The 26,302-nt window shown below is 36.0% G+C and overlaps 3 protein-coding genes across 4 annotated transcripts in view; all 3 read left to right on the forward strand.

Annotated features, from left to right (window-relative positions):
* The first annotated feature begins 1,241 nt into the window (after positions 1–1,241).
* On the forward strand, positions 1,242–14,019 carry LOC107709572 (glyceraldehyde-3-phosphate dehydrogenase 2). Its single transcript, XM_016514082.1, has 11 exons — positions 1,242–1,328; positions 7,674–7,733; positions 8,796–8,892; positions 9,379–9,485; positions 11,007–11,097; positions 11,187–11,305; positions 11,465–11,546; positions 12,212–12,363; positions 12,446–12,608; positions 12,696–12,793; positions 13,770–14,019. Exons 2-11 carry the CDS (start codon positions 7,705–7,707, stop codon positions 13,837–13,839), a joined length of 1,008 nt encoding a protein of 335 aa, XP_016369568.1. The 5' UTR covers positions 1,242–1,328; positions 7,674–7,704; the 3' UTR covers positions 13,840–14,019.
* Positions 14,020–16,560: 2,541 nt separating this feature from the next.
* Positions 16,561–21,387, forward strand: LOC107709736 (transmembrane protein 147). Of its 2 annotated transcripts, none has more exons than XM_016514332.1 (8): positions 16,561–16,645; positions 17,004–17,116; positions 17,541–17,610; positions 17,711–17,776; positions 18,849–18,985; positions 19,167–19,251; positions 19,548–19,669; positions 20,987–21,387. In XM_016514332.1, the coding sequence occupies exons 2-8, from the start codon at positions 17,040–17,042 to the stop codon at positions 21,105–21,107; spliced, it is 678 nt and encodes a 225-aa protein (XP_016369818.1). In that variant the 5' UTR covers positions 16,561–16,645; positions 17,004–17,039; the 3' UTR covers positions 21,108–21,387. The 2 variants fall into 2 exon arrangements, with proteins under 2 accessions (XP_016369818.1, XP_016369827.1); XM_016514341.1 differs by having other exon boundaries at positions 16,604–16,656.
* Positions 21,388–24,921: 3,534 nt separating this feature from the next.
* sult2st3 (sulfotransferase family 2, cytosolic sulfotransferase 3) overlaps positions 24,922–26,302 on the forward strand; it is a 5,643-nt gene continuing 4,262 nt past the window's right edge. The window contains exons 1-2 of the mRNA XM_016514353.1: positions 24,922–25,147; positions 25,605–25,813. Of these exons, the coding sequence (XP_016369839.1) occupies positions 25,009–25,147; positions 25,605–25,813 (348 nt within the window). The 5' untranslated portion in view covers positions 24,922–25,008. The remainder of the gene's footprint in view (positions 25,148–25,604; positions 25,814–26,302) is intronic.

The raw sequence follows: 26,302 nt of genomic DNA on the forward strand, positions 1-26,302 counted from the left end.
AAGTTCATGTTTATTTAATAAAAAAATGTTTATGGTTTTAGTTTTACTATAACACTGATTCAAGGTATGCATTACCAGTCGATCCCAATGTGCATACATAGGTAAAATTTGTTAAACCCTATAATGCAATTTTTAACATCACTTTCTCTCCTTTTGTAACTAACATATTTACACCACACGAGGGCGCTTAATGTGTATCTCCGTGACAGGCGTCGTTTCCTTGGCTCTAATATGAAAAATAACGCAAATGGTCTTCTGTTTAAACGATAAACAACTCGAATGCGGTAATAGGTATATATGGAGCACCATTCATGTTTAGTTTACATGTTTAATTTGATATTTTTGCTCTGTATGTTCGCGGACACCCCGCCCACCGCTCAGTCTCTGCAGCACGCGCCGTCTCTCACGTATGCGCATCCGCTCGCCACTGTCAAGGTCACGTGCAACCGCGTGCGGAATTCCACACTTTCCTCATCCTGACGTTACATCCATGCAAGCTCACTTCTGCTTTTTCATAGTGACTAGGACGTGCATCTTAATATCCAATAGGAGACTATGAAAACGGTTTATGTTAAACAACTGAATCCCAAATGCGTGCCGTGTGAGCACGAGTAAGTTATTTTTGGATCGTTGAATTAACAAACTACATGTCATTTTTTGTTAACCTAGTGATTTTTGGTCACAATGCTTTTACACAGTATCTATGGGAAAAACTGAACAATAAACCAAAAATAAATGCACACTGGATGCATTTAAATAGCAATGCTTTGAAAAAAATCAAAATTAACCAGTTGCCCTCAAAACGAGGGTTTGTGTTTATCCAATGGTCTTTTTGGTGTCTTTTGCGCATAATGTAGATGATCTTTAATACTGCATCTGTATCATGACACGTGGTCCTTGAATCCTTTCAAGGAGCTTTGACACAGAAAACTTTAATTAAACTGCTCTGGTTATCTTGTGAAATGTAAAATATAATAAGATGCCCAGATAACATAATTTTGCATGGAGGATATGCATCCTTTACAGTTTCATTTTGCATTTTGGAAGTCTAGCTAGCAGATCTATATAGCACCGAACTGCGCTTGTTTCAGGCATGTTATAAATCTCCCCTCTATGTCCTTGTATAGTATCGTCTTACCCAGTCTCCCATCAGCGTTTCCATAGCATTCGTGATAGATTGCTCGTATACGCTTCTTTAAAATTATCCCACGAACACGGCGTGACGTCAGGTTGCCAGGGTGACAGGCCCCGGTGGCACGTGTCTGGTATAAAATGGTGCAGCATTACGCGGAAACTGAGCAGAAGCCGCAGCAGCATCACTGAAGAAGGTGAGTTCTTCCTCATAGGCTTACATCGTTTTTGTGTCGAATCCATAGACTGCAGACTGTCATACACATATTAAACATTTTAAAGATGACATTTAGCTTTGCAGGATGTTATTTGCTGCGTTTGGGCTTGTAGGGAAGTTGTTACATAAGCCGCAAGTTTCTGCGTGATGCACAAATATGGAGGCGTGGTTCATTCATTCATTTTATGCGGCTTTGTGCAAATATTCATGTATTTTATTTCAGAATATAAAAAAATTAATTTCATACCCATGACATTTTAGTAATTTGTTATATAAAAATGTTGAAGAATAAGCAGCGTGACGTGCCTTGCGGGCCGCCCGCGATGGGCTCATTGCGTCATATCATTCCAGAATGTACCATCTGCTAAGATGCTGCGAAAGAGGGGAGGAAATATAATTTAATAAATTATTTTTTGAATAACTTCTCGAAATGCGACCGTGTGTCGTTTGAGCGCATTTTTCGGAGTAGCTATTTCAAGTCAAATCGTTGTTATATTTATTTGACATATAGACATTAACAAATAATGAATGAAGATGGAACACACTCCCCCTTTTTGAACATAAATGCTACCGTTTGCGCTCTAATGCATTTTAAAGCGGATAAACACAGAAATAACGTCCGACCCAAAGGACATCACTCGCCTCATGGAGGTCGAATGAGCTGTGAAGGTCAAATTATATAATGCCTTGTGATTACTCAACACGTCTTTCTCATAATAGTTGCGTTTTGAATGCTTTATACGAGAATATGAATATGCCAGAGCGTCTACCTATATTTTAATGTAAAAGTGGACAGGACACATGTTACACGGCGAGCATCATGGGAGATTTTCTCCATCATGTACGTGACTGGACTCGTGTTCGATGCTGCAGTGGAGAACATGACTCAGATCTGAAAACATTGGGTATCATGCGCAATAATGAACTTCAGAACTTACTTTAGTCATTTCCTTCAAATTCCCCGTTGAATAAAACACATGAAACCAGCTTAAGGTGGTTTACCAGTTTTAGCTGGTTTAAGGTGGTTTTCAAGCAACCGAATGACCCACCTGAACAGCTTTGGTCTGATTTGTTGTTTTCAGCAGGGTATGCATTATTAGCAACCATTATGCTGTGATCATTTGAAATAAATAATGGCATTAATATAGTCTGTAATGCTTAGGTGTAATTTGAAGACTGTGGGATGAAATATAATATATGTGTATGCAAGGCCGCATCTCCATCCCTCCTTCATTGACCTTCTGCAGTTTGACTCTGCAGTTGCCACTGGCAACCTGAAGGGCCTTCAGGTGTGTTCATACTATGGAGTTGGTTGAAAAAGAAGCCAGTACAAATTTAATCAGGTGTTTGATGTGCTGATTTATGCTTCATGACATCACAAGCAGCATGTGATGTGCATTGGTTTGACATTTCTGTCTACATCATCAAAAGTGTCCAGATGGCAGGCAGATTAGACCGTTGTACAATGAGCAGTGATTTCACAGAATGAAATCTTGAATTGTGCATTATCAAAATAATCTGCATGCATATTGCATGTTTAATGTTTCAGAAATTAGCTACAGTACACTCATACAGTCTGCGCATTGTACAGAGAGTGTTTTTTTATCTGGGGTTTTACAGGCTGTAATTAGCACCCTTGAAAGAATAATTTTTTACAGTAAAAATAGCATTCCCTTCTCAAACATTTCCTTCAACAGCCAAGAAAGGGAGCAGTGGGTTACAGTGTGGGGTAATTTAATTTTCTTACATCATAGTTATTGCACTGCAACTAAAGCCAAATGTGACCGTTGGCACACAAATAATGGCCCTAATGTTAGACATTTATGTGCTGGACTGGTTAAAATGCTTATCTGTTCCCTAAAAACATGCTTTCCTCTGTTGCGACTGCCTGATTGGAATGACGCAGCACTTTTTCAGGATGCCTTATATGCAAACCTCTAGAAATACAACACTTCTCTATTATTTTTTAATTAATATTTTATTAATAAAAACACATCCATAACTGTTTGTTATGTCTTTAGTTGCATGCTATTTTTTCATTTTATGCCACACAGCATTAGATATTTTCCACTCAGATGACTGTTTGCGTGTCCCAGGAAAACTGTCCTGGTTATGCCCGTCTGTGTGTCCTTGTTCTGTCACATTGGGTGTTTTTGCTGTGAGGAAATGGCTTATTGTTGGGTCAGAGGAAATGCAGTCCTCTCGTCTCCAAAAGAGAAGGTGTGGCATTGTGGTTTGTCAAGACTTGCTTCCTACTGCATCAGGATATTGAGCAATTCTGCCAAATGAGAGCAAAATGAGTACAGAGAAACTGAAACAAAGCGATATAAATAAATAAATAATACAATTAATTCATATAATAATACAAAAATAATAAGAGGCACAATAAACAGTTAATCAACCAAATAACATAGTTTAACTGTAGGCCATATATGGTTGGCAGGAGCATTATGGGTAGTGTAGTTCTTCATCAGGAATTCAGCAATTAAACACAATTTTTTAAAATTAATTGAAATCACACTGATTTGTGGCTCCTACAGAAACAAATACCTTCGCTTTTAAGTCGCGACCGGAAGAGTTATTTTGATTAAAAAGACATTTTGAAACATTCTGATTCAAAATTACTAGGTCAAAATAAAATAGATAGGGTGAATTTTGATTTCATGCCAACTTTTAACAATGGGATTTTTACTTGATTGTTGAGCTCTGTTGATGCGTGATCACAGGTGTGTGCGTATTATCCAATCAGATTATGGAGCTAGAATTAATAATAATTTGAAAATGAACATTTAATGTGTAGTGTCATGTAACACTAAGACTGAGAGACGCTAAACAGAACAGTAGGGGAATTGAATTTAGGGTCAGTTCAGAAGTGTGTGTGTGTGTGTGTGTGTGTGTGTGTGTGTGTGTCATTTGATCCAGGTCTAATTGGAGACAGCAGGCTTTTGGCAGGAAACCAGTTCTCATTGACTCATTGATCCACATAATTGATTTCGTCGTCCAAGTTTTCAAATAACACAAAGAGGGATATTCACATCTATTAACAAAAATGCATAGTGGCAAAATTTGCGAAAGCTTTAAAAAATCAGAAGAACCAAAACCAAAAGAATCAAAAACCCAAACAAAAGAAGTCAGAAGAGAGGAAGGGAAACCAAAGATGCCAGCATGGTCACTGTTTTCCAGCACTGAATGACCTTGTCAGCATGCACCCAAATCAGTGGCCACTTTGTCAGATGGTGTTTGCAAAACAATAAATAATTTCTGCACCAGCAGCACCTGCATACTAAATACAGCCATTTTAGCTTGAAGCTGAATCTGCAAACTGTCGTTTCATGTGCAGTGCATTCTGGTAGTCCTTAACAAGTCTGCATAGGATAGGGGACTTGGATTAGGATTACTCAAGCAGGGCAGGTGCAGTACATGGTTCACTCAAACACTGGCAGATCAGGAGATTACAGTCTTCAGTTACACATCACCAGATGCAAGGTCGGTCTGTCTTTATGCATGCTGTGAAAGACTGAGCTTCCTTCTTTCATCATCACCGACAAAATCAAGTATGTTTCTTGATTTTGTAACATTACAATTGCAATTGCTAGCACTTTCCCATTTACTTGCTATAGATGGAGTTGAGACCTCATATAGATTTGCCCTTGAGCATCCAATATGGCCGATCCAAAATACAATGAATAAAAATCCAACAATTACATAATTTTTAAAAACATAATTTTATGAAAGCTTGACATTGGCATTAAAATAAGTCGCCTTATTTTCTAGATAGACATCAACCTTCATCTCTTTTCACTTTGCCCTTGAGATAAATGCCCTGATTTCATTCAGTCTGGCGGTGTGGGCCATTGGTTGTAGTGCATTAGCTTGCATTTGAGTTCAGGGTCAGCGCTCATCTTGTACAACCAGCATTACACAAATAAAGAAATGTCAAAAAGCAGCTGATTGCTAATTCAAATGGTGTTTTACACTAACTGAACTGAGTTTGATCCATCTGAGCGAGATGGTTTCCATGGTCACAGGCAGGCATTTGAACTCGTTTTAGGTTGATCGGTCAAGGTGTCGCATTGATTGGTTGCTGTATTCTGAGCCTGAGGGTGATTTTTCAGTATTCATGGAAACTGCCATGAATTGGGAGATGGATCGTTCAACACCTGGAAAATAAAACGCAAATTAAAAACTTCCCATATGCTCTTCCCTATAAAATCTGCTGCCGATGTGTCCAACTCTAGGTCATAACCTCATAATCTCACAACCTTTTGCCAATTTGGATTTGACTTCAGATTGACTTGCCAATTTGAATAAAACTTAGCACTGAAATGCGAAGAACAGCATATGCGTTTTTCTGCTTCGTGCATATTATTAAAGGGGTCATATGATGCGATTTCAAGTTTTCCTTTCTCTTTGGAAGTTAGGTCAGGATTGATTTTATATCCATTTGCAAACCATAACAGCGTTCTGATTAACCATATCCCAGACCCAGTGATATTTTAGTATAATTGAGATTCTATTCTAGTTTTTATTAATATTTTGAATCTTTTTTTAATTTCAGATTTTCATTTTACTGTAATATTAGTTAGGGTTTTAGTAATTTTATTTCAGTTTTAGTTTAAGTTATTCTAGTACATCAATTTAAACTAAATGAAAATGAGAAACGTTGCATTGGAAACCAGCTGAAATAAAATAAGTTTAAGGTTTTTCTTTAATATTTTACTACAGTTAATGCTTAATTTAATTTCAAATAACACTTTTTTTCATTTTAGTTTTAGTTAATTAAAATAACCCTGCCCAGACCATCTTTTCAAGCAGACCGTGAAGGTCATTTTTGGCCATTTCAATGGTGCACAGAGACAGAAGTGGCAAAGGAGGTCCAATCAATGGTGTCTATGGGAAAACCTGTTCATTTGTCTCATTAATGACCGTGTGCATGGTTCTGCACTACTTGCCTTGATGAAAGCATAAACATGGACTCAAAACAAACCATAGCTCACTAAAACCCAACAGATGAGATGTTCTCCATCAACTAGCCACATCTATGGGCTTTTAGAGGGCTATATTTTGTTGTGACTACACATATACGCACTATAACTCTGTTAGCTAAAATGTGTTTATATTTTCAAATGTCAAACAAAGTATAATGCATTAGAGCCACTCCCTTGAGTTATTTTGCACACAGTCTTGGAGTGTTTGAAATACCGCAGTAAAGTAAATCACATGGCTGTTACTTTACATCTAGCTGTATAAAGAGCGACAGCAGAAATCAACTCATTCTAAACATTTCTAAAGCCTAAACTGATTTAGACTGCCAGTTTGTATTAAAAGGCAGAACTAAATCAACAAAAAGCTATTACACTTTTAACTGAATTTATTTTGTTAACTTTTGCATTGTGATTTCAATGAGTAAGTCACATCCCCGTTTCATATGCACACATATCCAGTTGCAGTTAAACATCCTCCTCTTCCTTTTTGTACTTCTTAGGCGTTATCCATATATGGCATAATGTAAAAATATTTGACTCTTGTGCAGTAGTCAGGCTCATATTACGTGAGACCCATCCTCACACACATGCTATTCACTTTGATAATAGAGAAAACTGCAAACGATGTCGGACATGTAACAACTTGTTGCATATTGAAGCCCACAGTGAAGATAGTTTGGCAATGCATGTACATTCCCCCTTTCACTGCACTGCCAATATTTCAGCAGCTTCCTGTGTGCGCATGAGGAAGTTAAAGGGCAAATTGTTAAGTGCATGACTTGCTGCCCCTGTTCTGCATGAAAAGAGAAGAATGAAAGCTGTCTTAACACAATAGATCTTCTGCTCTGCCAGGCTAATAAAGTATGCTGTCCCAGTGAGGCCAAGGTTTGGAAATTTCCCAGACAGTATGCTAATGGCCCCAAGAACAATAAAAACTAGAGAACGGTTCAAGCCTCCACCCACCATCCAGAACACCACACTGGCTCAGAGGAAGTCCATGAAGTTCAATCCCACAATTGTGTTTAGACAGACCACTGAGCTAGTGAGGGTGGGCGGTATGATTCAAATCTCATTTCACAGAGATCTAAGAAAATAAAATTCAGTCTATATCACACTAAGGCTATTATTTCACAAGATGAAATTAAAATGTTATTTATTTTGTGGAATTTGATGGGCACATTGCGATAAGATTTAAAACAAATGCAGGTTCTGTACAAAAACTGCTACATATTATTAAACACTTGAGTTCAAAACAACAGTGAAAATAACATTATTATACGTTGTAAAGTTGATGCAATTGTTCTAAAAGCCTGCTTTGTTTTTGCCTTCTATTATTTCAGGTTCAGGACCACAATCCATACTCTTTCAATAATGTCTGATCTTTGCGTTGGAATCAATGGGTAAGTTCACATCTGATCTGTCATGATTAAGGTTTTAATATATGATTAGACAACAGAACAAAATATTAAATACTAAATGCAAAACTTGAGTCTATTTTTGACACGATCTTTTCCATAACCTGGTGAGCCACCTAAAAATGATACTATACCTAATGAACAGTGGTATAGATGGTGGACGAAGCAAGATGGAGATCAATTCTGAATGAACTTAGAATTTATTCAGTACCTGAAAGTACTAATAAAAGAGTTGATGAAAAGCTAATAATGTATCAAATTTAAAATAATGAATAAAATTAAATAAACAAACAAATTGAAACTATTAGTAAAAAAAACACATATTTCTTTACCTGCTTGTCATGTGACCATTAACCAACATTGGAGAACTGTAAACATGCAAAAGTGTTATTAAATATTACCTTAAATTCACAGGGGGATTTCAAGTATATATTTTAGGTAAAAGGAGTTTGGCTGACAAAAAATCTCTGATAATGAATCTAATGACAGTTAAATCTAATTAAATAATTGACATTGACTGCTTTGTACTTTTAAGTTGCTGACTATGAAGAACATTCAAAGTTGGTCTGATTTTCTTTTTCCCTTAGATTTTTTAGAGGCAGTAAACAGCAAGGCATCTCACTAGGTTTTGGGACAGAGCTAATAATTCCATAAATAGAGATTGTAAAATGCAGATAGAGAGAGAGAGAGCGCAAATGGCCTGATTCAGAATGATTACAAGAACAGGATTACCCAGGATGAGCTTAAGTCTCCATCCACACAAGCACGTACACACTCTCCTGCTGCATAGTCTTTTAGGCAGTGTGTCTTACCAGTCAGATATCAACTGAAAAACATGAATTATTCACTTTACCTTTCAGTAACAACATGTAGATATTTCCATGTTTTGCCCAAAGAAATCACACAGTCCTTCAGTGGAATTTTCCATCGTGTTCCTTGTAGGCAGACAGATGCGTGGGAATGAGAGGCGTCTTTCAAAATAACAGATACAAGACAGATTGTGTCATTATGAAACATCTTAAATAACTCTGCTGTGTGTTTGTGTAGATTCGGCCGCATTGGCCGTCTGGTCCTCAGGGCCTGCCTGCAGAAGGGAATTAAAGTCACCGCCATCAACGACCCCTTCATCGACCTGCAGTACATGGTGAGATTCACTGAAGCAAAAATGATGATTCTTGGCATTGTGTAAAGCAGCAGCCATGTTAAACTGACATATAGGCCTATAGACCTGCACTGCATAGTGTTTTTTTAGCATGAGATTTTAAATGCTTTCAAACATGCAGCTTTTGCTGTGAATTTAACAGCATTGTTTAGCATCCATGCTTAAAGTTAAAATAAAATTGGCCCTATATTAATTTCTTACTGCATATTCCTGGTCCTATTGTGCACCATTCATTGGTACACAACATTATATAAAAAAAAGTATAAAGATATCATAAATATATATACAAATTCCTTTTATATTCCTTTTATATATAAAATATTCCTTTCTGATGATGTCACAAATCTCTCTTATTTTTCTAATTATTTTTAAATATACATTCAACTTGGCTTTTTGTGAGTCCTATCTCTATCAAATTAATCCTAATCAGATAATCTCAAAATTGAAATCATTTATATTGCTTTACAGGTCTACATGTTCAAGTATGACTCCACTCACGGCCGTTACAAGGGAGATGTGCACCAAGAGGATGGAAAACTGATCGTTGATGGTCAAGCCATCTCTGTGTTCCAGTGGTAAGTTTTTTAGGTCTTATATATGTAGTGATTTTGCTTTCGCCAACCTAGGGAGGCGAAATAGTGTAGTGATGGGTACTCACGTCACAGATGGCAAGAAAGAATGGTGGGATATCTAACTTGTAGAACCTCTTACTGTATTATCAACACAAGAAAGACACAAGTCTAATAAAATTAATTTTATTAACAAAAGATAGACAAGAGTAATCGACAACTACTAAATGAATACCATAAATGAAAAAGGAATAAAGTGCATAAGATGCTATTATTTGTTATCAACTGCAATCAACTATATAATATCTAAAATAAGTTAGAAAATCATGTACTGATAATATAAGATAATGCCACGGTCTCTGGAAGAGGTTTGGATAAGTGATATCTGCATTCTCTGTGGTCGAGTAAGCAGTCCGGTGGTAGTGACTTCTTCCACTGGTTGTGCTGGTAGCAATGCAGTGGGGAAAGGAGCAGGAATCCGTTTCAACAGCCTTGAACACGAAGCACTGTAGGATGCTGATCTCCTGGAGCACCAAAGGGTCCTAAAATCTGGAACGCAGACGTGGCCTTGGAGTAGGTGCAGAAGGTCCTTATTCTGGAACACGCAGACGAAAGTACCTTGAAGTGAAGGTTGCTCACCGGAGCTTAACCTTGTTGCAAATGTCTCTATGTCTTCTGCCTCTCGAAGAAATTGGTCAATCCGGTGCTGCATCTGCTGTTGTCTCGCTGGATGAAGACTGACGTAGAGTATCTCTTTCCTCGCAGGAGGCTCAAAACATGGTCCCATCTGTTACAGTCTCACCTCCACAGGCCAGAGACTCGGAACGTTGAATGTATCTGTTAGTGTCTCACTGGACGTGCCGAAGACTCAGAATGAATGTGTCTGTTGCTGCCTTCCCGGTAGTGGGACGCAGGCTCAGAACAGGTTGAGTCTGTTAGTGTCTCTCCCCTTACAGGACTGAGACTCAGAACTTGATGTTTCTGTTTCTGTTGGACAGTTTGCTTATGTTAGTCCACCAAGATCCAATCACAATGTAGCAAACCTTTGTCCACTATTGTGGTCAGAGGGAGGCCCCACCATAAACTGGGCCCTGGAATGTTCTACTCACTACATATATCATAGTCGCCCGTCAGGAATGTCTCTCTGTTAGAATATAATTCCAACCTTGACACATAGACTGTACTGACTGTACTTTACTTCATTGTAAACACTGTCATATTAAGAAGATTTGTACATCATACTGCACAGTATATACTGCATACTGGGCACTATTTTTGAAAAAAATATTGTAAAGGGTAGAGTATCCACTAATACGTACATTTTTTAAACTTTGCATGTTTAATTCAACGAGTTGCATCAAATTATCACCCAAGGAAAAATATGGTTACTGGTTATTTTTAATCCAGTTTTAGAAAAAAAATGTATGGTTAAACAATACTTCAAAAATAGTATAAGGAGCATGATACTATGCTATTTCAAACATAGCCTGTAGTGTTGTGCTAATTCTTTTTCACTGTTGCACCTAGTATGAAGCCTGCTGAGATCCCATGGGGCGATGCTGGTGCCTTGTATGTAGTCGAGTCTACCGGAGTCTTCCTCAGCATTGATAAGGCCTCAGTAAGTCTGCGCTTCAGCAGGATCTGGAATGTAAATGTATAGCATCAAATATTATTATTATGATATTTTCTGATATTTGTCCCCCCTAGTTTCACATCCAGGGCGGCGCCAAGCGTGTGGTTGTGTCCGCCCCATCACCTGATGCTCCCATGTTTGTGATGGGAGTCAACCAGGACAAGTATGACCCCTCCAGTATGACCATTGTCAGGTGAGCAAACCGAGTCCAATCCATGTCAGCATGCAAATGAAATGCATGTGAAAGTAACTGACCTCATTGATTAGTTTTGGTGGAATATTAGGAAATAACCATATTAGTGTGTGTGTGTGTGTGTGTGTGTGTGTGTGTGTTTTGTTGAAAACATCACAGCAATGCATCCTGCACCACTAACTGCTTGGCTCCCCTGGCTAAAGTTATTCATGATAACTTTGGTATTGAGGAGGCCCTCATGGTAAGTTGATGCCTGGCGTGACGTGAGTCCTACTTATATTATATATGCACAATTGGGTCCAAAAATCATTTTGCAACTATTCTGACACAGTGATTTGAACTAAGACAAACATTTAACATCTGCTTCTTAGAAGTAAAGACTAAAAAGAAACCAAAAAGCATGACATATCATTGAAACAACAGTTTTAATGGGCAACATGATGTGTGAAAGTTACGTTTGGACTTAAAACCCTGCCTATTTACTTTAAATGTAATTAAAACTTAGCATTTTGCAGTTTAATAATCACACTAAGACACATCAGGATTTTATCTTGATTAGTTGTGTAGCACAGTCAGTTTACTTTAATTCAGTAAGGATGCTGAATAACGTTATCAAAAAGTGACAGTATATTTAGAATGTTACAAAAGATTTCTACTTCAAATAAATGCAGTTACTTTTTTAACCTTATAATCATCACAGAATCTGAAAAATAAATGTATCACAGTTTTCACAAAAATATTAAGTAGCACAACTGTTCTCAACATTGATAATAATAATAAAAAAAAATTATTGGGCACCAAATCAGCACATTAGAATGATTTCTGAATGATTATGTGACACTCAAGACTGGAGTAATGGCTGTCTATGTGTCTTTCTCATTGTTTCTTTTCCATACCTCTTCACAGACCACAGTCCATGCCTATACCGCTACACAGAAGACAGTGGATGGCCCCTCTGCCAAGGCCTGGCGCGATGGACGCGGCGCCCACCAGAACATCATCCCTGCTTCCACTGGTGCCGCCAAGGCTGTGGGCAAAGTCATTCCTGAGCTTAACGGGTCAGTGCAAGACGGATCAAAAAGACGACTGATCAATCTTGAAGTCGATTGGAGAATTTTACCATCTCTCTTTGTTTTGTAGCAAGCTGACTGGTATGGCATTCCGTGTGCCAGTCGCCGATGTGTCCGTTGTTGACCTCACCTGCCGCCTCTCAAGGCCCGCCAGCTACGCTAACATCAAGGAGGCTGTCAAGAAGGCCGCTCATGGTCCAATGAAGGGAATCCTGGGATACACAGAGGATTCAGTAAGTGCTAACAGTAAAAATCTCGCATGCATATTTTCATATATAATAGACAGAAATTGGAATCATTTAATTTGTGTTTTCGTTTAGGTTGTTTCTTCTGACTTCGTTGGTGACACTCACTCTTCAATCTTTGATGCCGGTGCAGGCATCTCCCTCAATGACAACTTTGTCAAACTCATCTCCTGGTAAGCTCAAAAACAACATGATTTAAAGGGACAGTCCACCCAAAAATGACAATTCTGTCATCATTTACTCACCCTCATTTCATTCCAAACCTGTATGCATTTCTGTATTCCATGGAACACAAAAGTAGATATTTTGAAGAATGTTGGTAACCAAATGGTTAATCTGTTGACTTCCATAGTATGGACAGAAAATGCTATGAAAGTCAATGGAAACTGAAACTGTTTGGTCACCAACATTCGTTAAAATATCTTCTTTTGTGTTCAGCATACAGAAAGTAAGTCATACAAGTTTGAAATGACATGAGGGTGAATAAATGATGACAGAACTTTAATTTTTGGATGGACTAGATCAAATAATCACAATACATTTCCAATGTTTTTGTTGGTGATATAAAACAAAGCCTCACTATAAATATTGCGATGATTTCAATTTCTAAAGACACAAATTCACAATTTTCCTAGTCACACAGATTATAAATATGACCGCATTCACACAGATGTTTTAATAGTGTCTTTACTTTCAACTTCAGTGGCAAGGAAGTACAATTCAATTCTGTAAATCAGTTCAAATGGTCTTTTTCAGTTAATTGATTCAAAACAATTCAAAACTGTCTCCCCCATATCATATTACTCATCTGATTTTATTTTATTAAAAAATTCATATAGATATAATTTGTTGTTTATTGTCATTCATTGTTATATTAGTGCATATAAATACAAAAATAATTAAATATTATTCCTTATTTTTATAATTTATAATTATTTATTTAGTGAAAGCCCAAAATAATAGCTAAATATGTCAAATATAGATTTTTTATTTTTTTTTATTCATTGAACATTTTGACTGTTAGGTCAAAATTAATATTTTCAGAGAAAATACAGTGCATAAATATTGAGGTACATTTATTGCCAAATGTCAAAAAAATGTCTGCAGAAAAAGCAGTGGTCTAATTCTTGTTCCTGTTCTTTCTCACAGGTATGACAACGAATATGGCTACAGTCATCGTGTTGCTGACCTGTTAGTGTACATGCACTCCAAAGAGTAACTCACCAAGTTTTGCGACCGCAGAAAGGCCCTACCATTCCTTCTTTTCAATGCACTCATTTCATAGCTGAAGCCATAGCGACAAGCCTTAGCATTCCTGTTCCCACCTATGAGACGTTCGTCTCTGTAGACGTCTGTGTGTGCGTGTTAGTTTCTTTTGACGGTATTTGTGTCAGTGTCACTTCACAGGCATTGCTGTAGTTGTTGCCATTCTGGGTGTAATCACGTTATGTTGGTGTAAAGAGAATAACTAATACAAAGTTACATGAGGTAAAAGACTACTGTAATGCAGTTTAAAAAGAAACTAATTAAAGTGTTAGGAAAAACAAATGTGTTCCAGATCATTCTGTCTCTTAAAAGGTGTACTTATCCCTATAAAGCTTACTGTGTATTATGTTTGAAACATGAATTTCTAAGGACTCTAAATTCTGAAGATGATCAAACCTTTGCTGCACACTATCTTCTACAAAATCTTCTAATCGTCTACAGACTTCTATCGAATAACTTTTATATTGCTAGTAAAATTTCAAGATGAACATTTACCAAACTGAAGCAACTTAGGGTTACTTGATTATCCATATGTATATATATATTAGAATAATAGTAAGAATAGATATGAGTTTGAAATGATACAACAAACTTCTGAAGGAATGATTATTTGTTCAACTCTCAATCATCACTGTTTCACTACGTTATATGTTTTGTCCACCACAGTTAAAACTACTGATCATAAAACCAAGCATGCAAATATATTAATAAGACATATTATTGGGAGATATAGAGTGACAACTGGTATTTATATGCAGTATATGTAAGTAGTTTCACACTGTATAAAATCTTACTGATTTATGCTGCAAGCTATCAGAATTTCATCTTACTTTTTGCCCATATAAATAACAACTGTTAAATAATAACAAAAATTGCACATTTTTGCTCAGTTCGGGCCTCTAAATAAAGTTAAGGTGTTTTTTCCCCTCAAGATGAGCCATATGTGCCATGAAAGCCTGATGTATCAAATATGATACATCATATTTGCATACAGTAAGTGCACAAACTATACGACTTGGGGTATAGTCTGAAAACTATGTAAATATAAAATCGCATAGTCGGACTATAAAATTTATCCAGTATTTCTCTCCTTATGGACGCGACTGATTCACAAACTGAACGAACCACTTCGTGTTTCTTAACTACTGAATATTCAGGCATCCTACTCTTTTGACATACTGCTTTTTGCACAATATATAGCAAGGACGTACGCATATTAAGGCGTATCCTGCACGAAAACTAGCCATTTTAATAGCTGTGTATTAAGCGATATGTTTAGAGGAGAGCTGCCACTTGATATTAGAAGAGTCAAGTCGATGTTGACTTATTGGATTTCTGTAAAGGGACATGATGAAACTCATCCAATTAAAAAAAGTATTGGGAAAATGTTGGGAACATGAGTCAGACAAGTTTAGAAGTTTTGGAAGGATAGCAGAAGAAGAAGCCCAGTCATGTGGAATAATAAATGTAGAAATGAGCCCTGCAGTAGTAGTGTCACCCATTTCACCTTGGTTATTCCCTTTACCATTAGTAGACTTTAATTTGCAAGAAATTATTAATGACAAAAATAGAGTAATAGCAAAAGATGTCATGGTTAAACTGTATCTAGAACAGAATTACAACTCCGCAATCTCAATTTTCACTGATGGTTCCAAAGATCACGAGACAGGACGAGCATCAGCAGCTGTATTTGTCCCAACTTATCAAATCAAGATTGGTAAAAGAGTTTCTGATCAAGTAGGAGTTTACACTACAGAGATGGTAGCAATATTATTAGCTATCAGGTGGATGGAGGATACTCGGCCAATGAATGCGGTGATATGTTCAGATTCATTCTCTGCATTATCAAGTCTTATCAGTGGAAGATCTTCAAGACAAGACATTTTGTATGAAATTCTTTTATGTATGTATAGAGTGAATAAGATAGGAATTAAGATGTGTTTCCTGTGGGTTCCAGCACACGTGGGAGTGGATGGAAATGAGGTTGCGGATCATTTAGCAAAACAGGCACTGAAATGATCACATATAGAAATTATTATACCACTAAGCAAAGAAGAAGTTAAGGCTAAAATTGGAACAGCAATAAAAATGAGATGGAGGAGAGAGGAAGACATCTTTATCATATTCAAAATCAAGTTGAGGTTGAAAGAGTTCATTTTGGTAGTAGAAGAGAAGATACAATTATTACCAGACTTCGCACTGGCCATACTGCTTTAAATTCTTCTCTGTATAAAATGAATAAGCATGAGTCTGGGAACTGTAGTCTGTGTGGATTACCAGAAACAGTAGAGCATGCACTATTACCTTGTTCTGCTTATGATAATGAAAGAGCATTTCTGTTTGAAGAATTAAAAGAAATAGGGATAGAAACTATTACACTTAAGACTTTGTTGAATAATGGCTTGAATCATTATAAAATACATAACGCTTTAATGACATTCTTTAAAAAAAGTAGATCTGTTTAACAGGATTTAGAAGGGTTTAATTTTTTTATTTAAAATTGTTCTATTATTATTATATACATTTTTTTTTTTTAGTTCTTCCTATTCCATCAATGGTCCACACTCCAGCCCAGTAGGTGGCGGGAATGCACCTATCGTTTGTTTGCCAACTGCCATAAAACTCCAAAAGAAGAAGAAGTTAGAGTGAGACGCGGAACTACAGTGAGATAGAGAGCGGTTCCGCTCGGACATTTAAATGTGATGCGCCGGAGGATTTTGTGACCTGCTCCTGTTATTAAAAAAATCCCGATTTTGTTGGTAAGAAAACAGTCAGTCTTTAACGGTAGAGGTATTACATTTGTTCCAGAAACAAATGCCTTGTATAATAAGTTATATAATAATTATATGTCGAGTATTTTCTCACGAATTGAGCACGCTGTCTGATACCGATGTAACGTTAACGTTATTAGATGTGGTGTTTTAACACGTTGACGTTTTAATAAACCAAATATATATATATATATATATATATCAACATTTATACCGATGTAATATAGCTATAACTTTAAATTGGTGTATATAAAATAATACATGTCATCTTAGATATATCCAACTTATGAAACATGTTTATTTAACCATGATTTAGGTTATATCTGGTATTTTTCTGTATTAACAGGATCTGAGGAGAATAAATCACACTTAAAGTTCTACCATGACGCTTTTTCATTTCGGAAACTGTTTGTCCTTGGCTTATTTCCCATATTTCATTGCATACAAATGTAGTGGATTGTAAGTATTTACATCATTTTTTTTCATACTTTGAAGTATTATATCGAGCTAAATTCGATGGAATTGTATAGATATTATTGGCTCAATATGGGTGCTGCAGTATGTATTATTTAAGATGTGATGTTTGTTTTATATGCTGAAGAATGTCAGTGTACAGTATAATCTTCTTAAGTCATATGCCATATGCCAATATAATGTGTTCAATATGAGGCATGTTCAGGAAATAATTTATCTTATACATAATTAGTTTTACTCTTCCGCGTTTCAAATTACATTTTTATTGTGATTATTTTTTACTGTATAATAATCCAACAGTTTTCATCCGTTTATGGTGTATGCTACAAAGACAAAAATGTTCTTTCTAGCTGTGATTTACTGTTTTTATCTTCTTCAATCTTCTCCTTTTTTTCTTTTTTTTTGCCAGATCTGAATATAATGCATTTTGGAGATGTGTCCAAGCAGGTGCTACCTACCTCTTTGTGCAGCTGTGTAAGGTGAGTGAACCCTTTGGGCCTCACAAAGATGTTTCTAACGTTTGTGGGTCTAAGAGAGAATGTTGTGAGGTTTTCTGTAAATGTGTGATATCACTTTCAGATGCTGTTTCTTGCCACATTTTTCCCCACCTGGGAGGGGGCAGCTGGCGTGTATGATTTTGTTGGGGTGAGCTGTTAATGTGCCACTGTTTTTATTCATTTTTGAGCTTTTCATTATGCATTTATATAGATATCTTTGATTCGAAATATTACAAGGCATATTAAAGGAACAGTTCACTCAAAAATAAAATAAATAAAAATTGCTGAGGCTGAATACTCAGCCTCACGCCATCCAAGGTGTAAATCAGTTTGTTTCTTCATCAGAACAGATTTGGAGAAATGTAGCATTATATCACTTGCTCACCAATGGATCCTCTGCAGTGAATGGGTGCCGTCAGAATGAGAGTCCAAACAGCTGATAAAAATATCACAGTAATCCACACGACTCCAGTCCATCAATTAAGGTCTTGTGAAGCAAAAAGCTGCATGTTTGTAAGAAATGAATTCATCATTAAGATTTTTTAACTTTAAAAGCAAAATACGAGTCCATAATGCATAATAACGCTTCCATCACCAGTAGGGATGTTCATTTCGGTTATTTTTCCTAACCGACAACCAACGCTCGTTAACCGATTGTTAACCTTTAACCGACAAGATTATTTTAAATTAGAATTGAATTAAATTAGAAAGGATAAATGTCTGTGACCCGTTAAAAAATACTAACATTTGTTTCCCGGGGATTACATGATATATCGCATTACCGAATACCGGCACAAGTCTATTATGGATAGAGGACTTGTATTTTAGGCAGAAGAAATGGCTTAAAGTTAAAAACATCTTGATGGATTTGTTTCTTCCAAATACGCAGCTTTTCACTTCACAAAACGTCAACTGATGGTCTTGAGTCGTATGGATTACTTGTGGAATATTGTGATGTTTTTATCAGCTGTTTGGACTCTCATTCTGGCGGCACCCATTCACTGCAGAGGATCCATTGGTGAGCAAGTGATGTGATGCTGAATTTCTCCAAATCTGTTGGGATTAAGAAACAGAGAACATTGTAAGCAAATGTATATTTTTGGGTGAACTATTCATTTAAGGCTTTGTGCTCACAACTTGTTCACACATTATTATTTCAGCCATGCTGACAGTGCAAATAATCATGTTAACTTCATTCATTCATGTCCTGTTAACCCCAGGAGTTCATGAAGGCCACAGTGGACTTGGCTGATCTTCTAGGTCTTCATCTGGTTATGTCTAGGAATGCTGGGAAGGGTGAATATAAGATCATGGTGGCAGCTATGGGCTGGGCTACAGCCGAACTCATCATGTCCAGGTATTCTGATCATCCTGAGAGATATGCTGTCAATCACAAGCATGACAGATTTTCACTGCCAGTAACCAGTAGAAATTAACGTGTCTGGTTTGGTTATGCACTTTTGTTCAAGATTTTGGAGTCCCAAGTTTGAGAAATGAACAGTACTGTAATAAAAATGTTGTCTGTTCATTCTAAACAGATGTATTCCGTTATGGGTGGGAGCTCGTGGCATTGAGTTTGACTGGAAATACATTCAAATGAGCTTTGATTCCAACATCAGTCTGGTAAGATATGTGCTTGCTTTGTGCTTTAGTTTTTGTGTTTGTATGCATAAAAAAATCTGCATCACAGATGTACTGTGTGTATTTATTTATTTATTTCACTGTAACAGAGCTTATCTACTAATTATTTTAAAATATTGTAATATTAAATGTTATATATATATATATATATATATGTGTGTGTGTGTGTGTGTGTATGTATGTATGTATGTATGTATAGTCATTGGGACACAACTTTTAAGTCCGATATACTCACTTCTGTTACTTTATCCTGTTCCTGAAATTTTTAATCATAATAGGTACATTATATTGCCATGGCAGCAGTAGTATGGATGTTCACTCGATACGACCTTCCCAAAAGCTTTCGACTCCCTGTTACCATCCTGCTGGGGTTGTGTGTTTATAAGGGCTTTCTCATGGAGTGAGTATCACAGTCGTACTTGTTTATCTTTATTCTGCCTTAAAGGGATAGTTCACCCAAAAATAAAAATTACCCCATAATTTACTCGCCCTCAAGCCATCCTAGGTGTATATGACTTTCTTTTTTCAGATGAATACATTCAAATTTATATTAAAAAATGTCCTGGCTGTTCCAAGCTTTATAATGGCAGTGAATGGGCGTTGAGATTTTGAAAGTCCAATAAAATGCATCCATCCATCATAAAAAGTGCTCCACATGGCTCCGGGGAGGTTAATAAAGGCCTCCTGAAGCGAATTGATGCATTTGTGTAAGAAAAATATCCATATTTAAAACTTTATAAACCGTAATCTCTAGCTTTTGTACTTCTAATTTGTGACCGGAGTTTTGTTTTGCTCTCTCCTTGCTCTTCCGCGTTCGTCATTTCTCACCGGAGCTATGCCTACGTCCTCCTACTGGAACGCCACTTTCTCGTGAACACACGTACGACAGCGGAAGCTAGAGATTAGGGTTTATAAAGTTTTAAATATGGATATTTTTCTCACAAAAACGCATCGCTTCGCTTCAGGAGGCCTTTAGTAACCCCCCGGAGCCGTGTGGAGTACTTTTTAGGACATAAAAATAATTATCTGTAATTTTCAACATTGGACAGCATTTCTGTATCATTTAAATCCACCCACATTAATCTAGTACTGATCATTTCATTTAACTTGTAAATCAAATGAGTCAATTAGATATTCAGTTTGTATAATAATTAGATGCTTTTTTATTTAATTTATCACAATTCATTGAAAAAGGATTATTTAATACAGTACAGATTAATACATTAGAGCTGTTTTTTTAGGACTGATGCAGTTGTTCGTCTGTCCACTTGATGGCACTGTTGCCTTAAGTGTGATTGTATTGCCATTGCTGCTTTAATTTCTGGCTGTGTTTGGAATTAAACACTAGCTTATTACGTACTGAATATTGCATACTATGCACTGTATACTACTTACTGTTTTTTTTTTTTTTTTTTTAAATAGCAAGTGAAATGCATTACACAGCATAAAACATTTAATACAGTAGAATGCCACTTCAGTTTTGCAGGAAAATTGCATTGTGGGTTACAGTATTAGTGTTGTGTAGTAGGTCATCCGGGTGTTTTACGGATATGATAATACATGCACACTATAAACTGCAGAAAAAAATAAGTGTAATATGTTGATATGCTTTTACGTATGAAGTCACTGTGTCTCCTTTTAAAGAAATCTTTTGCTCTTTGTTTTGAGTTTTTACTGCACATAACTGTTTATTTCAATGTTTGTGTCTCTCCTCCAGACTGTTTGTTCATGTTTTCCTCCTGGGCAGCTGGATGGCTCTCCTAGTGAAGGCCGTGCTCACTGGTGCCATCTCCCTGTGTTCACTCTTCCTATTCGTCACACTCGTTCACAGCAACTAAACACTTATACTGTACAGTGCCTCCACTCAAGGGGCATTTCAAGTATTTGAAGAGCAAATCCACATTCCTACTTTGAATGCTGTTGACTTTTTTTATCTGCCACAAGGAGACTGTGAGAGTATAACTGTTATTAGTGAACATGTGTTTATACTTTATTCAATTAACTAAATAAATATTTGGTTTCAGTATGAAAGAATACTTGGACAGTTTTGGGAGAGAAACCAGTTATGGTGAAGCATACTCCAAGAAAGACCTTCTTAACGACAAACTAATTTATTAATAAAGACCACATGGGACAAAACTCTTTTGCAGTTTTTGTATGGTAGAATTGAATTAGCATATATGTATGAGCAAACCAAACATATACATACATATATATATACATGTATAAATATATACAGGTGCATCTCAATAAATTAGAATGTCGTGGAAAAGTTCATTTATTTCAGTAATTCAACTCAAATTGTGAAACTCGTGTATTAAATAAATTCAATGCACATAGACTGAAGTAGTTTAAGTCTTTGGTTCTTTTAATTGTGATGATTTTGGCTCACATTTAACAAAAACCCACCAATTAACTATCTCAACAAATTAGAATACTTCATAAGACCAATCCACTTCACAATTTGAGTTGAATTACTGAAATAAATGAACTTTTCCACGACATTCTAATTTATTGAGATGCACCTGTATATATATATAGAGAGAGAGAGCGAGAGAGAGAGACACACACACACACATTTTGTTATGCTTCCTTGACAAGGAACTATCTAGGAACTAGTTGTCTGGAGATTTTCTCCAAATCTGTTCTGGTAAAGAAACAAAACTGCTATTCCAGTCCAGCCAAGCTTCGTATTCCTGGCACATTAAAACTCATAAAGCTGCTGGGAATGTAAGGGACATGAATGGTTAACTATGGGTTTTGATTAATTGTAAATAAGCTTTTCCACAAAAAAAAAACATATTACAAAACATATTCGCATGCAGTTTATAAAACATGTTAGTAAAAACATTTTGGTATGCAGTTGTATGCAATGTATCTGCTAAAAAAAACTGCTGGTGATGTTCATAAAACAGTTAAAACTGTCATATCAACAAGTATAAAGTGTATCAGTAATGTATATGCTATTGGCAATATTTATCTTGTGGAAAAACAACTTTTACTTAAGTCTTAAAATGTCTTAAATAACGTTTTCCTATATAAGGCCTTAAAATGTCTTAAATTCGGATTCGATGGGTCTTAAATATTTTTGGTCCCATTACCGCTAAAATATCTTAAGTCTGACGGACCTAGACCGAAGATTTTTTTCTTCCCCGCGGTAAGTTACTGCGTCATCGGAGAGAATTGCAGTAAGTTAGCAGAATACAAGGTCGTGCTGCTGAGGCTCACTCTGTTTGTCTCTTTGTGAAACTTCAGAACAAATGAGCGTGACAGCACACATAAACTCAGAAGAAACACACTGAGGTAAAAATTCAAAATGTTTAGTTTATTCATAACATGATATAGTTAAATAACACCATGACAAGTGAGCTATTTTACTCAATATTCTCACGACGCAAAACAAACATTCAAAACACCTACAGAGTGCACGCATTACGTGAAGTCTAGTGCGCGTGTGCATTTGCAGTGCGCTCTGCCTGATCACTGCATGATTCAGTCTATTAAAATACATTCAGAATGATCACAAATTCAAGACATGGGAGCAGAAAATATGTATATTTATACCACTTATAGTTAATCAATTTCACACGGAAGAGTGCCTTTTTTTCTCCAAAAATTACCATATACAAATGTAATAGTGATTTTTGTTTTACAACAGTTCAATAAACTAGAAGTTTTATTAAGAGACTTACGTTTTAGACACCATATTGCCTGTTTTTGCGCTATTTCGCCAACAAAAATAATTCCAAACAAAGCCACAGCGCTGTGTCTTTGAGCAACATGACAGGGTTTTGTTCCTGAATGAATCACTCGTTTAAATGATTCGGTTCAGTCTATTTAAACTTTTTGGAAAAGATTAATTTCTATCTGACCACCACACAGAATATGAAGAATATGAAAAACTTTAGGAGTCAGCTGTCCATTAATCAGTTGAATGAATGACTCGATGACTCACTCATTAAGTGTCTTACCGCCACTTACTGGTAGTTCAGTTGAGAAGTATGTTGAAATTTTTTCCCTCAACATTTCTTATTTGTATATTAATAAATGCATTTAAAACATTAATCTCATAACATTATTTATTGCAGTTGTAATTATTGTTATTTGCACTGTAAATTATTTAATCTGACTGGTAGCAGCCCTATAGTGTATATTGAATTTATTGATAAATTGTAATTTGGTTAAAAATAGGCCTTCGTAAAGGTAAATAAAAATATGCAGATTTAAGTATGTGAAAGCTGATAGAACACTGATGAAAATATTGCTTCAGAATAAATTGTTTACTCCACCAAAAATCTCAGTTATTTTGTATGGAATATTTTCTGCTGACATTAATAGTTCACTGTATATAGTAATAAATATAATTTATTACAGCAATGATATTTTGTTTTCTTTTTAATTTAAACACATTAAATATTACATATATGTATGTAATAAAATGTGTATTTCCATTACAGGTTTAGGTCTTAAATTTCATATAAGGTGGTATTAAAAAGGTCTTTAAAAGTCTTAAATTTAACTTGTTCATGTCTGTAGAAACCCTGCATAATTACCCACTCAGTTCTATAGATAAATAAAGAGAAATATCCTATACATATGGCTGTTTTCAGATTTTAAAATATGACTAAAAGGTTTTATATTTTAACCTCCGGAAATGTTGCCTGCCAGTTCATTAAACTAAACTTTAAAATGACTGTTATGGATACCTGGCTGCAATTATCAACAAGCTGATAAGATCTAAACATGCATTATCTTCATTTTGCCCTCATAGAAAAGTCACTGTGATAACTTGAACTTGTTTTCCCCTTTCTTATTAACTATCTATCAAGCTATCACGTTTACATGCAGCGATAACGATTGTGTAATTACAAACCAGCCCTACAGATTTAAAATCAAAGAGCATTGTTTTCCCTCTCCATAAGCACACCTGAGCAAAATTTGTGAACAGAATTGAATAAAGAGCCGAGTGGAGTTTCACTCTTGGATTATGGGTCTCTCTCTCACATATGTATTATATGACATGCAGAGACTGTCTTTATCAGATGGCTGACTCCCGATGCTGCTGATAAACAATCAAGCTGTAATAAAACTCTAGTGTCACATGTGTTCATGTCTCAGGGCAGGTTTTTTATATATTTTTTGATCTTTTTTAAAAATCTCTATAGAATTTTATTTCAAATTTCAAGTTTTTTTCTTTCCTTTTGTTCTTTGGAGATTTGTTACACCTTTTTTCTTTCAAATGTTTTCAATCTTTTTTTACAGTCTGTTTCATTCTTTCTTTTGAACTTTATTTTAAATTCTTTTTAATTTATTTTTCTTCAAACCCTTTTGAACAGTCTTTTCATCTTTGATTATCTTGATTTGTTCATTGAGGTTTGGTTCTAAACTTTTCTCAAAGTTTTCTCATGGTGTTTATTTATTTGTTTTTTGTACACTAGATATTGTGGATATAGTAATCATAAAGTATTTCTTTCATTCTTAAAAAAAGACTTTGCAACTATCCCTTTCAGGTATTTTTTATTTTTTTTTTTGCAAATAAAATATCCCTTTGTAAGTGCCAAGTAACCTTTGCCCCAAACTCTCCCGTGAATGTCAGCAGCAGATATACGGCTCCCTGTTGGCTTAATGAATACTCTCACCGTCACTCTCTCTCTCTCTCCTACCTTCCAAACACAAGTCAATTCACACAGAACACGGTGAACAAAACGTCCTTGTTTTTCAAAGTCTGGTCAACAGAGAATGGCGGACAGTGAATTGAATCTGGTTTACCATGGTCTCCTGCTGCCTAAGGTAATTCATTCAGAGGAAAGTCTCAAATACCTCCAGAATTTCCAATTCAAAGATGACGATGTCTTTGCTGTTACCTATCCAAAATCCGGTAAGATCATTATTTGTTTTCAATGCATACAATTTATTTCTCCTCGCATGCATTAAGCAACACAGGAAGCAAAGACTTATTGCACCACATTTTCCTCATATGCCTAGCTTTAATCTTTGCAAATGTTGCAACGTTTTCTTTTCTTATGCATATATGTGAATTGTACAGTTTGAAAAAGAAATTGTGGAGCAGTTAAACGATGCAGAACTATTTGGCTGTTACTCTGTTGTGAATGCAATCCAAGTGTCTGCATATTGATCTTCCTCAGACTGCAAATCACTCTATTTTGTTTTATAGAATATCTATCAATTAATTTACATTTTAATATTGAACTTCACTGGCTAATGCATTCTGCATAATGATGTGTTCATTATTCTATGCATTGTAATTCAAATGCAAATGTTTATTTTTTTCATGCATGAAGTGCATCCACGTTGATCTCTGCCTGTGTTTTTAGGTACCACATGGATGCAGGAAATTCTTCCTCCGCTCCTGAATGGAGGAGACCTGTCGTCCGTGGAAACCGTCCCTAACTGGGACAGGGCTCCATGGCTGGAGGAAACACGAGCTTCAGTGGTCCTCGATAAACTCCCTTCACCACGAGCCATTGTCTCCCACATGCAGTATAATTTGATGCCTTCCTCCTTTTTCAAGTCAAAGGCCAAGGTACAGAAAACAGCAGAACTGTCATACAAATACATAGCCTGTAGAGTTAATGTTTTACTTTTGACATACAACTGGGAAAGAAACAATACGTTTTTCTGCATTCACTAACCTGTGTTGATATCTGCTGTCCAAAAAAAATAAAAAAGTTAGGCCAGTTAAACTGCCCAAATGAAATGACTGGTTCATCAGTGTTGAAAAAAGGTATTCAACAGTCTATTTGTGGCTACAAGATGCCATATTTTTACAGTAATTTTTACAGTCGTAGATCTACAGTCTATTACAAATAAATGACAGCTGCATATTTGCATTTTAATGCAATGTGATGTTGCCACTTAACTTCCCAGCATGCACTACGACATAAATGAATTATGTGGTCGTTTGTTTATTTTATTAATTGCTGGTTTATTCTGCAGTAGTTTTTGTTGTCACTTTAAGTTTTTAAATACTGTTGGTCATCGCCATTCATAAATTTATCACTAGTCATATATA

The sequence above is a fragment of the Sinocyclocheilus rhinocerous genome, unplaced genomic scaffold (genome assembly GCF_001515625.1).
Source record: "Sinocyclocheilus rhinocerous isolate Xijiao unplaced genomic scaffold, SAMN03320098_v1.1 scaffold282, whole genome shotgun sequence".
NCBI classification, from domain to species: domain Eukaryota; kingdom Metazoa; phylum Chordata; class Actinopteri; order Cypriniformes; family Cyprinidae; genus Sinocyclocheilus; species Sinocyclocheilus rhinocerous.